The following is a 12,456-nucleotide window of genomic DNA, read 5'->3' on the forward strand; positions in this document are numbered from 1 at the left end:
GACTCCATTGTGGGGACCCAGTCGAATGGAGGTCGTGCAGTTTCTCTCTCTGCCTTTGGTAGCGACAAGCCTCAGTCATTCGCAGACCAAATTCGCCAAGACACACATGCCCAAGGGCAACATCGGCTGCAGCTCTCAGAACCAGGAATCGAACCAGCGCAGACACCACATTTGTGATCTTGTCCTTCTCCACCGCAGGCCATGCACTAGGAATTGTCGATTAGGCTACCGCGGCAAGCTCAACAGTAAAAACATGGCAAAGTGTAAGGCGTGACCGATACGTGAAGGTACATCCGAGACTCGATACCGAGAGAGTAAGACTTTCGATGCGCTCAACATCGACGCCTATCGGCCGTACAGTGACGGATGCCCACTAGCCGATACACGCACGACTCAAGAGAGCGCATTTTCCACTTCTCCCACATCTTCATCTGCCTCTTCCGCACCAGTCGCATCCTCTGCGCTCTCGTGCTGATCAGTATCCGCTTCGTCTTCCTCATCCTCGTCCTCATCTTCCTCAATGTCGTCCGACTCGTCCTCAGAATCAGGAGGCGCCTCAGCGTTGGGTACTTTCTTTTCTTCCCAGAGGTTGGGAAATAGCAGAGCTCTCCAGTACGGAATCTGCTCGCGACACCACGAGACACGAATCAGCACTTGGCGCACATGCGCGATAAAATACTCTCTTAGGCTGCCCTTGCTCACCATTTCTCCTTCGCGTCTCATGCGTAGTAGCTCGTTTCTAGCCTTATCTTTGAGCTGCACATTGTTCCATCTCGCCAGCTTCCTATCTCCAGTTTTCCCATGCGCAAGCAGGACATCGCGATACACGAGCGCATGGGAATTTTTGATCTTCCTTCTAGCAAATCGACGCAGCGCAGATTGCAACACTCTCGTCTCTTCATCCGACCACAACTGTCTGCCCTTAGCATTCCCGCCCGTCTTGTAGATCTCTGCGTTCTTTTTGGGCTTGTATCGTACAGAGGAAGCTCGTGGTCGTCGCACTTCTAGCAGCTCGTCCATCTCCTCATGCTCCTCCTCCTCCTCGCTCGCTTCTGCATTATCTGCCGGCACGTTCTCGTCGTTGACTGTTTGCGCTGCCCTGCGAGATCGCGTGGATGCTCTTGAGCGTGTCTGGCGTGGAGATTCAGAGGTGCTGTCCTGCTCCGACCTAGCACTCCTTCGCGTTTTGCTTCGGGTAGCTTTTGCTACGTTGGTTTCTGCAACATCTGAAGCAGCTCCTAGACGCTCATTTTCTTCTCTATTCATGTGATTGCGGGGCCGCTTAGAAGGGTTCAGCACTGCACCTCTCCCTCCTCGCGCCGGCAAAGGCTCCTCGACGATCTCGTCGTCATCAGAAGATGTCGTCTCAGGCAACGGTTCCTGCGCGCTTGAGGGGGTGCCGAGTAGACGGAAGTGCAGATATCCTTTGCGCTTGCGCTTGCGATCCTCTGCGATTTGACGATTTTGCTGTTCCAGGTCGTCCAGATGTTCAAAGTCTTGTTCTACGTTCGGTCTGATCGGCGGCACCCCAGACCTGCGAATTGGACGTCGAAGCGGCGAAGCACCGGCGCTCACATCTGCGAGATCCACGTTGTCCGCATTGCGATCATCGAGAAGCACCTCTGGATCTGCGCCGTGCACATTGAGGCCTTCGTCCGGCGGAAGTTGGTCTCGACCGACCTCATCCAAATCTGGCATCTCGTCATCAGGCGGCATGCTGCCCAAGTCCTCTCCAGCCGCTGTAGCGGCAGCGACTGGTTCCTCAAGTGCTCGGGCTTGAGCTCGCGTCCTTCTTGTCGCGACAGATGCCGCACCGGACGCTTTCTCTGCGGGAGCACTACCGAGGTCAGCGTCATCCACGCCTTGCGTCGCCCTCGTTTTCTCAGGTCGCTTGCGGCCCTTGCGTTTGCCCTTTCCTTTCAGACCGACTTGATCTTGCAAGAACGCATCGCCATCTTCATCCTCGTCGAAACGTTCCATTCTTTCTCCTTGCCCGCGTCTGTTGGCAAGTAAGCCTTCATGAGCAGGTTCGTTCGTCCTCCTGATACGGTTCTGCGAATCGAAGTGGAAACGACCGCTGCTAGAGCTCGCCTCGGCCTGTGGTACTTCTACAGCGGCGATCTGGCTTCTGAGGCCTGAGCGTGGTGGTGGAAGCCTGACTGTCGCAGGTGCTGGCGTTTGCTGTGCGCCAGGTTGGATGCTAACAGACCTTCGAGCCGAGCGAAGACCTGCCATGATACTGCGCGCGTTGAGTGCAGAAGGCCTATGAGGCGTTGCTGCTGGAGGTGCAACGCGCTCAGCGAGGGGCTCTCTAGCCGGCTGCGGAGACGCATCTGCGGCCATGGCACTGACTTCGTTGAGTGCCATCTCAGCGAGGATGCGCTGCCTAGCAGCGGAAGAGAGTGCATTTGATGGTTCTGGCGTGCTTTCGGCCGCAACGGCGTCGCGAAGCCACGAACGACGCTGCCTCGGCGTCGTAGAAGCAAGGATGGTCGAGACATCACGGATTTCGGTGCTTTTTTCGGCTTCTGCTGCTTCTCGAAGCCACCGTTGTCTCTCTGTGGGTGTACTTGATTCCTCTGCGATGCCAGTAGCACGAACGACGCTGCCTCTCAAATCTGCGCCATCCTCGTCCTCATCCTCGAAGACCTCAGACTCCAATTCGTCTTCTTCAGCCACGTCGTCCAGCACCACCATCGAACCATTTCCGGCCAGATCGCGCTCGATTTGCAGCTCGCTATCGTCGATCCCAGTTTCGTTCTCCAGCTGAGCAGTCTCGAGCAAATCCTCGACGGACGAGGAGCAGGGCGCCACAGGGCGATACGCCTGCAGCGCGAGCTCGATGAAGCGTGCAAAGTCCGATGCTGTTTGGGTCACGCTCCAGTGGGCAGCCATAGACTCGACCTCGTCGTCCATTTGCAGGATCTGCGCAGGTGAAGTTGCACTATGAGTGACATGTCGAGTGAAGGCAGAAAATCGTGTAGCTCACCTGGTACTTTCGGGCATCGGCAAGGACAGCGAATCGCTCAACGATCAAGGCTAAGTCGTCAGGAGATATTTGCCTATAAGCTGCGGCTCGCAACAAGCTCTTCCTGATTGTCTCTGGAGAAAAGACTTCGTTTCGATGGTCCACCGCCCTTTTGCGTGCGGACAGTTGGACTTGCCGATCAGCTCTTCGACGAGCAAAATAGACTTGGGTGCACAGATCGACCTGCATTGCCAAAATGTCGTCGGAGTAGGGCGTGTCGGGCGGGACGATCCAAGCTAAAAAGATTCTGCCGGCATCTAGCAGCTCGGAAAGCGATCGATGGGGATAGTATCCCTGGTTCAAAGCTGCGGGAGTAGCATCCGCAGGAATACTGTACACGTAGTGAACAAAAGTGGCGCAATTTGCCAGCCGTAGTGCTTCGCCAAACTCAGAAGAGGCATCGGTGATGTCGTTAGCTAGCAGCATGGCTCGTTCATCGATGAAGTGACTTGGATATTGAGCCTCTGCCATGAGCTTGTTCATTTTGTATGCTGTGGGGGATGCACAGGCTCTATAAGCGGATGCGAAGCCCTTTGCACGCATTCCTTGACTCACATTGGAATGGTTCCCAATTTCTGCGCATTGCGGCGACCGATTCATCGGTGAAACCGTCGCGCATGACTTCTGCGTAGAAGTTCAGGACGCCTTGCGCATTGCCAGCGAGCATGTTGCTTCGCTGAGCCAACGATGGTTCGTGGACCTGTCCATCTGACTTCATAAGGCTGGGTCGAAGGCGAGGTCCTACGCTGCTCTTTCTCGTACTGATAGAACCGCGCCTGAACGCGTCGCCACCTCTGGCATCTGACAGGAAGGAAACTGTATTGGGGCCCGAGGTGCTGTCGCTCAATCTTCCACTCCGCATGAGCTCCTGAAGTTCGGCGCCTGATGTCAGGGCAGAAACTTGTCTTCTGCGGGGAATACGATCTGGTGCTGCCATCACTCCTACAGACGTGTGTCTCGCTGCTCGAGGGATCTCGGAACTCATGCGTGGTCGACCCAGAGCATAGGTTGCTGGCGCACCACCGTCGGTGCGCGGAGATGCGACTACTTCGTGCTGGCTTGATGGAGGTCCTAATCGGCCATCCGACAAGCGGCTAGCTCCCTGTTCCACGGACCGCACACTTGAGCTGCCGAACACGTGAATTTGAGGCCCGACACCTCCCCTCACGGAGCTTGGCGAGCTGGCGGCATCCTGTGCGAAGCTGCTCGGCACAACGTTCGTAGGGCGTGGCGCTCGCGTCCCTCGTGGTCGTGGCGTCTCTACAACTTGCACGTCCATCTCCACTCCTTCACCATCAAAGTTCCTCTCATCCTCTTCGAGGAGAATTTCATCTTCGATCTTCAGACCGTCCACACCTTTGACTTCCGCTTGCCGCTTGGACGCGGTCGGGCCCTCTTGAATCCTCCTCGACCTGGGCCGCACAGTAGAGACGCTCGAAGCGACGCTATCCGCGCGATTGCGTGAGGATGAAGCTCGACTTCTGACGCTTTCCGCTCGAGCCGATGATCGATTGGCCAAACTTGTACCCTGTTCCGCTTGCTGGCTTGTCGAAGCCGGGTTGGTCCGTCTTGAAGATCGCGTGCTCATGGCGAAGAAAGATCGTCGAGAGAGTGTTATTGATCAGTGACGCTTGTCATCATCGAATGTCTACTGGATGGTGTACTCCAGGTGAGCTTTGAGTTAGCGTCGTTTTGGGAATGACGCCTTGCGGCAGCCTTTGCGCGAGGCTCCGTTGCCGAACGGACCGCGAGCAGTATAGGTCGAGGGCAAGGAGCAAGCAGCTCTCGCACAGTGGCTTGAACAGCCTTACGCGGCTAAGGAGCGCTTCGTTGCGGATCAGTCGTGTTGTGATGTTGGAGGACAGGCCTCTGAATGACTTTTGGTTCTGCTGACGAGTCACAAGTGTGGGAGTCACGAGTGTACGAGCAAGTCACGCGTAAAAGGTCCGGTGGAGTTAGGGTTTGTCTTGTGTATCCTTGTATCCACGCGTGAGGCCATGCCGCGCGGCTGGCGGTCAATATGTGGGCGAGTGGGGTGCGTAAACATCTATACTCGCGCGCGCGCGTTCACGCGTCTTGCCTCGCCGCGGCACGACACAATGCGCGTGTTCGCAGTCAACAAACACCCCAACACGCGCGAAGGATGCATGCAAAGGGCACGACTCTACATTTCATGAGCGCGAGTTGGGAGTCTGCTGGCGATCGAGTGATCGCTTGTGAAATCGCGTGCCTTCTTGCCGGCAAAGCATACCGTCATCATTCCCGCACGTTCTGAGGCTCCCATTGACAATCTCGTCGCCAACCATCAACCGAATCGCGCCTTCGTCGAGTCGCCGCCTGCTTTGTCTTCGCGGAGCACCCTCGAGATCGCCGGAGGTCACAAATAGACGAGTCTTCGCTTCGGCTTCGTCATCGCATTATGCCAGTCGCGAAGACTCCTGCGGCAAGTGCAGGCAGCAGTAGCAGGTCCAATGGTCGTGCTGTGCAGAGCTCTAGCTCAAGCAAGCTTTTGCCGCCTTCAAGGAAGGTCTCAGGAGCTCTCGATGCTCCGCGATCAATCTCTTCATCGAAGCCTAAATTGGCCTCCGGCGTGGCGCCGACGACAGGCAAGGCGGCCTCAGCTGCCACGGTAAGACCGGCAGCTATGAGAGATGTGGGAGCTGTAGCCTTTGGAGCGTCGCATTCACAAGAGGTGCACTGCATAGATGGCGAGGAAGTGCTCTCCAGATTGAGCATTGCAAGTTCTATTACGGGAGACTTGGTGTTGGCGTTAGAAGGGCTGTTTGGTGTCGCTGGGCCGAGTAGTGCGGGGCTCGCCAAAGTTGTAGCCAAATCATCCGCGACGTGCACCGCGCTGCACATGGTAGGCAAGGAGAAGCAAGAAATGACGAAGATGCAAAAAGCGCACTTAGCAAAGCGCATCGCCAATGCCTGTCTCAAGAGCCTCAACGATCTCGTCGTGGCTGGATGGAAACCTGCACGCGAGCAAGCCAGCCAGGTGCGCAGCGACAAGAAGGGTGCATCCGCAAGAAGCGCTGCTCCGAGATCTGCGCATACAAGCACCATGCAGCGCCCTAGAGACGCACCTCGCACTTGCAGTGGTACCACGCCGGCGTCAGGAATGGTTACATCCAAGCATGTTGCAGACCTGCTCAAATGCTGCGGCTCAGCTCTCACATTTTTGTCGCGTGAAGTGCAGCCAGCAGGGAAGGGTACAGAATTCCTGAGCGCGCGCTGTACAGCCATCAGGAAAATGGTCAGCTTGGAACTGGTGAGTGGATGCGAGCGGCGTGTCGCTATTGGCGCATCATAGCGTTTTACACTGACACTTGCACATCGCAGGGAGAGTTGATCGGAGATGAGGTTGCGGCTCTGAGACGTGAATTGCTCGTGTCGTGCGGTCTGGCCGATTCCGACGCGCACGCAGAAAGGACAGTACGGGACAGGACTGTCCTCTTTCCCTCGCCAGGCAATGTCCCACGTGAGATCCAACCTTTCATCCTCGACACACTTACTTTGAGCGCTGCTGGAGCGCTCCAGACACTTCCAGCTTCCGACCTCGAAGCCTATCTTGAAGTTCTACGTGAGCCCGAAGGCGTGCTGGCCTGGCTACGCGCAGCTGCGGAGGATCCCACCAGCAAGTCCTGTGCCGATCGACCTGCTTTTGCGCTCGAAAGAGGTCTTCGTGCATCGCTCTCGCGCTTGGAACATGTTCTGAACCCCGCCAGCGGCGTCAATTTTGAAGCAAGATCGGTTGGAATGGAGGCTCTGCTTTGTGTCTCGGATCTCAAGACGGACGTCTTCTTGGCCACAGCTGCGCGCGTAGGCGCAGCGCATTACCAAGCTTGCACAGACGAAGCCCGTCCCCATGCTTTTGCGCGCATGGATGCTGCATTCACAAAGTGGCTGAATAGGCTGGGACCAGAGGTCCTGTCTTCGCAGGGCTTCGTCAAGTTTGCTGAGGTATGGCTTAACTACGCACGGCACGCCAGGGATTGCCCGGCTGTTGATAGGATTGCGAGGCTTCTGACGGGCTCCGACAGCGATAGCTGCACGGACGATCCGAAACAGTACAATCGCAAAGACTCTGCTTCGGCTGACTTGCACATTGCCAGGTCCGTGGCTGTCATCACCAAAGCCGTCGTCGCCTTCGATACGGCCGGCGAGACCTTACCCGAAGCAGCGTTGCTCGACGGAGCTCGCGCATGTCTGGACGACCTTGGATCTACGAGTCTTCATGCCTCGGATGACGGCCGTGAACAGCTCTTTACAAGTCTGGGTAGACTTTGCAGGAGAATGCTGGACGCTATGAGCGCTTCGCTGGTGGACAACGCCCTCTCAGAATTAGTCAAGAGCTACATGCGCGTCACTTCGAGGCACCTGAGAACACCGGGCGGTCCGCCATTGACGCGAGGCACTAGCGTGGAAGATATCCTGCACGATACCTGCGACGCTGGTCGATTCCTCGCCACTTCTGTTCTCAAGCCATCCATCAGCAGCACGCACGATGAAGCGCGACAAAGCTTGTCGCAAGTAGACGGCTTGTGCGCGTTGGAATCGCTTGCTCTCGAAGCCCAGGCAAAGCAAGCCTACAATGTCTCGACGACGTGGTACCAGCTAGGGGTGAAGCTTTACCATGAAAGACTTGCGGGTGCAGCCGTTCTTTTTCTAGAGAAGTCTTGCGAAGCAGGAGAGCTGTCCGAACGACTATTTGCCGACTCGCCTGCTGATGACATGAGCGACAAGCGTGCTGATGCGGCGGTGCGACGATACGACGTCTTGAGCTCTTCTCTGAGGCTTGCCCAGCAGCATGCACGTGCTGTGGACATTTCTATCAAGGCTATACGTGCTGTACGGCCCGCACGGTGGGGAATGTTAGCAGAGGCAACGCATACCAGTGCGCTATGCGACATCTTTGCGAATCCTGCCCTTCTGCAGTTGGCGAATATCGTCACGAGCTTCCAGCATGTCTCGACATTTTCTCTGCTGCGATCTCAGTGTGCGAAAGCGCCCCATGGCGTGCTTCGAGTTCTCGAAGACGCGGCAGTACCAGAGACCGCGATTGGAGTCCTTCTCGAGCAGTGCTCCAAGACTTTGGAGCCTTTGGCTCATCGCGCGGAAGCGCCAAATGCTTTGATGGACACGCTGCAGAGCGCTTTGGAGGTCTATGGCCCTACCACGTATCCGCTGCGCAGGGCACGCGTGCTCTTGCGCCAGCTCGAAAGCTGCGTACTGCTCGGCAACAGGACGTACGAGGATGTCGAAGAAAGTCGGCTCGAGGCGCAAACGCTGCTGGATTGCGAGGCACTCGGCGCCGATGCTAAATTAGTCGGCTGCGTACCTGCGCTTCGCGCGCAGCTTGCACTGCTCATGCTTTGTGCTTCTCAGAAAGCTTCGGGAGCACTTGGCATCGAGAGAACCGGCAAGTATGCGCATGAGGCGGCGATGTGCTTGCGCAATTTGGTGCCGAGCGCAAGTACAAAAACTGGACAGGAGCCAGAGAAGCGAATTTTGAAAGACAGCCTCTCCAGGCAAGACAATGTTGCTCTTCGCACCCCTCCGCGACGCAAACCAATGGCGTTGCCACCAACACCACCTACTATGACTACAGCGACAACAAATCAGACGTCAGGCACCGACGTTCTCGACAAGGAACGCCTCGGGTCGCTTTTAAACCTGGCGGCACGTATGACCGTCGCAAGCGGCCATTCGCTTGCCTGCTTGGAGCTCTTGTCCGCCTCTTGGCAGCTCTATGATACGGACACACTCGACACACATGCTGTCGGTGATAAGACGCTTTGTGGAGCGGATTTGGCGGAGGAGATGATGAGATTGGGCCTGCACACCGAAGCGCAGGAGATTCTGCGCTCAGCAGACGCCACCACTGCCGGACCTCTTGCCCGCTTTAGTCTATTTTTAGTCCGAGCAAAGGATTGCATCCGTCGTGAGGATTTGCAAGAGGCGGTACAGATGTACGAGAAAGCTGTCGCTGCTGCGGGGTTGATCGAGGCGTCGCCGCCAAAATCATCTAGCTGGACCATGGCCCTCGAACGAGCAGCTTCGAATCTGAGACATGCCCAAGCTGCAGAGGTGTACAGCTTGATACGTCAAGCGCAAGGGGACGCGACCAGTGCCTTGCAGGCTGCTGTTGAGGGCGTCAGATGTTCTGCGCGCGCTGTTAGCATCATGACGAAGATATGTACGCCGCCAAAGATCAGCAAGACAGACGATGAGGCTAGAGATATCGCTCAGCTACTAGGGCCCCCTGCGTCGATAGACGGCAAAAAGGTCGCTGGCGCCGAGAGCAGTGGCAGCAGCGAGCAGTCGGGACAGCAACCGACACACGTCAGCGTGGGAACGCACGCTGTGGCCAGTCTGTACTGGCGTGTTGTCCACTGCGCCTCGACCGCCTACAGTCACGCGTCGACGCTGTACGATCTACGTGGCAGCGCGAAAGATGCTGAAATGTTTGCAACGGAAACAATCAACTTTTGCAAGCCGCTCGGCGTTCCCGTCTCTTCGGCCTCGGCTTTGATACAGAGAGCGCGCATCCGGGCTGCGCTGGCTCAGACATTCGTGGCGCGAGACGATCTTCAGCAGGCGCATCTGCTGCTGGACGGCTCCCTGCTACCCGAGACCTGTGCGCTTGCGATCGCAGAGGCGACAGTACGCGGCGAAAATGGAAGAACCACAGACCTCTTGGAAATTGCAAAAGTGTCGACGGAATCCGAAGCACTCGTTCAGCTGGTCAAGCAGCTTCGTGTGGTAGGACCAGCACCGCAAGCGGATCAGCAGCGCCGTCCAACCGCAGCGAAGCGACAAGTAGCCGCTCCAACAAAGAGCAAGTCTGCACCTTTGAAGAAGATCAGCAGCCCCGCCGTCCCTACTCAGCTCTCTACGGATTTCCCCTTGCTCCGACTAAAGATGGATGTGCTAGCCCATCACGTGGAGGCACTGCTCGACTTCGACCGTCTTCAAGAAGCGAGCGACAAGCTTGATCGTTTACACCAGCTCGAACAACATGGCGACTCAAGTCTTACAAGCAAAGTTGCCTTCGCGGACGCCAAGGTGGCTGTCCGGCGTGCACTTCAGCAGTTGCAAGGCGATCAAGTTCTAAGCATGATCTCTGAGACTGTCATCTCATTCACAGATGCTGCCGACGCGAATGCTCGTGAGCCACCGCACTTAGCCAAGAGTGTAGCCGCACTGTTCTTGGAGCAAGCGTCGAGTCTGAGCGCAAGCTTGCTGAGCTTATCGACCGCTCGTGCCTTCCTCGTGCGAAGGGTGCTGAGCCTGCTCACTGACTTATTTGGTCTCGCGGCCGTCCTTCTGCACGGCGGGCAAGGTGACGAAAGTGTCGGCAAAATTGCCCAGACCACGAATGCAGCCTCTGCTGTGACGCTTGGACGGGAGCTCATGGAAGCGATCGAAATGAAGCTCAAGCGGCAAGTGCCGATGGTCGGCGCTAACTCGCCAGAGTGGCTTCGCTTTGCAGGCCCGAGCGCAGCTCAACGCGCACCGCGGACCAGGCCCGCGCTAAGAGCTGGCCGAGCTGCTGCGTTGATGGATGAGGACGACCACCAAGCTTCGAGCAGTGACGATGAGTCAGACAGCGAAGTGCAAGCCGCCATCAACCCATCTCGCAAGAATGTCTTGACAGATCAACAACTGCAAAGCTACTGGGAGAGTGTCAAACACCGCCACGCCACTTGTGCGGCTCAGATCGTGAAAGCAGACGCCGCTACGAGGATCGACTTGCCGCCTCACTGGACAGTGATCACCATCAACCTCTCTCACGACGGCTCAAGCCTTGTCGTCTCGCGACAGCGAGGGCCAGCTGCTCAAGCTCATGCCAACGATGTTGCATTTCGGCTGCCCATTGACCGACACGGCCGACGCGAAGGCGAGGAAGAAGAGCTCAGCATGGCTGCGGCGCTAGCAGAGCTCAAAGACGTTGTGGACACCAGCAATAGAGCAACGCAGGGGGCCAAGAATCTTCAAGGGGTCGACGCGAGGAGACAATGGTGGCAGAATCGCATGCAGCTAGACATCAGAATCAAGGACTTGGTCGAGGCAATCGAGCAAAGGTGGCTGGGACCTTTCAAGGTGCGTTGCATGAAACGATGCATGAGAGCATGAGTACTTGGCTGACCGTTTGTGTATCACAGAGCATCTTCCTCGAGAGCACTGCCCAAGCAGATGAACTCGCTTCGCTCAGAACAGCCTGGGATGGAATTTTCAGGCGCGCGTGTTTTGGCGCAAGCGGCTCCAAGAGGGCAGCGCGAGTACAGGTGCCCGAAGCAATTCTCGACTGCTTGTCCGCACTTCCTCCCGCATGCACCGACGAAGAGCTCGAGGATCTGCTGCACTTTGTCATCGACTCTTTCCAATTCAGCAGCGTGCCGGTCGCTGTTGATGAGGTGGACTTTGACCACACGGTGGTACAGCTGCGTGGTGCCCTCGAAACTTTTCGCGGCAAGGTCAGCGCAAGGACTCGTGGAAGTGGCGTCGATGCCCACGCTTTGCCCGCTGCGCACACATTTCTGGTGCTGGACAAGGACACATGCGCGTTGCCATGGGAGTCGATGCCGTGCATCCGCGGCCGAGCTGTCAGCCGCATACCCTCCCTCTCATTCTTGCAGGACCGCATTGAGCTTTCCAGACTCGCTCAGCCGAAAAGCCGAGAAGACGAGGGCGGCTCTTTCAATCTCGGCCAAAAGCCATCGGCATACTACCTTCTGAATCCCTCTGGCGAGCTGACTCGGACTCAAGAGCGTTTTGAGCCGTGGCTCAAGTCTCGTAAATGGGCTGGCGATGCTGGCCATGTGCCCGTGGCTGATGCGTTTTCTGCCAGCTTGGCTTCGAAGGACCTGGTTCTCTACTTTGGGCACTCGGGAGCAGAACAATTTGCTCGATCTCAAGCCATTCGGTCACTCAAGAGATGCGCAGTGACCATGCTGTGGGGATGTTCCTCGGGCGTACTTCGCGATCAAGGTGAATACGATCGAGCTGGAACTCCCTACAACTATATGCTTGCTGGATGTCCGGCCCTGGTCGCCAACCTCTGGGACGCGACGGACCGCGAATTGGACGGAGTCGCAGAGAGCGTCTTTGTCAAGTGCGGCCTGATGCGTTCTACCGACGTCCTCTCGATTGGGGTCGAGCCTCGCAGTGACACTTCTAACTCATCCGGCAACTCAAAGCTCTCCCTCACTCAAGCCGTCAATGCTTCTCGGGATGCTTGCAAGTTGCCCTATCTCACTGGCGCTGCAGTCGTCGTCTATGGCGTACCTGTGTACTTTTAACAGCACCGTCTCCAGCACTTCATTAATGTCACAAATAGCACGCGTAGGCAGCAGGCGAAAGGTATTGACATCATGATGCTGTGTAAGAAGCGCGCGCTTCTCAAGGGGGATTGGCTCCCGGTA

At 56.8% G+C, this 12,456-nt stretch overlaps 2 protein-coding genes across 2 annotated transcripts; one reads left to right on the plus strand and one right to left on the minus strand.

The window, feature by feature from the left end:
* Positions 1 to 206: 206 nt before the first annotated feature.
* On the minus strand, positions 207 to 4,976 carry IE81DRAFT_180778 (hypothetical protein). Its single transcript, XM_025510700.1, has 4 exons — positions 3,584 to 4,976; positions 2,990 to 3,519; positions 703 to 2,925; positions 207 to 621 (listed from the first exon to the last, which is right to left on the minus strand). Exons 1-4 carry the CDS (start codon positions 4,614 to 4,616, stop codon positions 394 to 396), a joined length of 4,014 nt encoding a protein of 1,337 aa, XP_025368474.1. The 5' UTR covers positions 4,617 to 4,976; the 3' UTR covers positions 207 to 393.
* Positions 4,977 to 5,280: 304 nt separating this feature from the next.
* On the plus strand, positions 5,281 to 12,374 carry IE81DRAFT_303858 (hypothetical protein). The gene is made up of 3 exons (XM_025512285.1): positions 5,281 to 6,299; positions 6,371 to 11,134; positions 11,197 to 12,374. The coding sequence occupies exons 1-3, from the start codon at positions 5,448 to 5,450 to the stop codon at positions 12,331 to 12,333; spliced, it is 6,753 nt and encodes a 2,250-aa protein (XP_025368475.1). The 5' UTR covers positions 5,281 to 5,447; the 3' UTR covers positions 12,334 to 12,374.
* Positions 12,375 to 12,456: the final 82 nt, after the last annotated feature.

Source organism: Ceraceosorus guamensis (assembly GCF_003144195.1).
Source record: "Ceraceosorus guamensis strain MCA 4658 unplaced genomic scaffold IE81scaffold_45, whole genome shotgun sequence".
Lineage (NCBI taxonomy): Eukaryota > Fungi > Basidiomycota > Exobasidiomycetes > Ceraceosorales > Ceraceosoraceae > Ceraceosorus > Ceraceosorus guamensis.

Coding starts and splice junctions, on each gene's coding strand:
- IE81DRAFT_303858 (XM_025512285.1), top strand. CDS start 5,448: ATGCCAGTCGCGAAGACTCCTGCGGCAAGTGCAGGCAGCAGTAGCAGG. Junction 6,300..6,370: donor AAATGGTCAGCTTGGAACTG/GTGAGTGGATGC, acceptor TGCACATCGCAG/GGAGAGTTGATCGGAGATGA. Junction 11,135..11,196: donor GGTGGCTGGGACCTTTCAAG/GTGCGTTGCATG, acceptor TGTGTATCACAG/AGCATCTTCCTCGAGAGCAC.
- IE81DRAFT_180778 (XM_025510700.1), bottom strand. CDS start 4,616: ATGAGCACGCGATCTTCAAGACGGACCAACCCGGCTTCGACAAGCCAG. Junction 3,520..3,583: donor AAATTGGGAACCATTCCAAT/GTGAGTCAAGGA, acceptor CATCCCCCACAG/CATACAAAATGAACAAGCTC. Junction 2,926..2,989: donor CCGATGCCCGAAAGTACCAG/GTGAGCTACACG, acceptor TCACCTGCGCAG/ATCCTGCAAATGGACGACGA.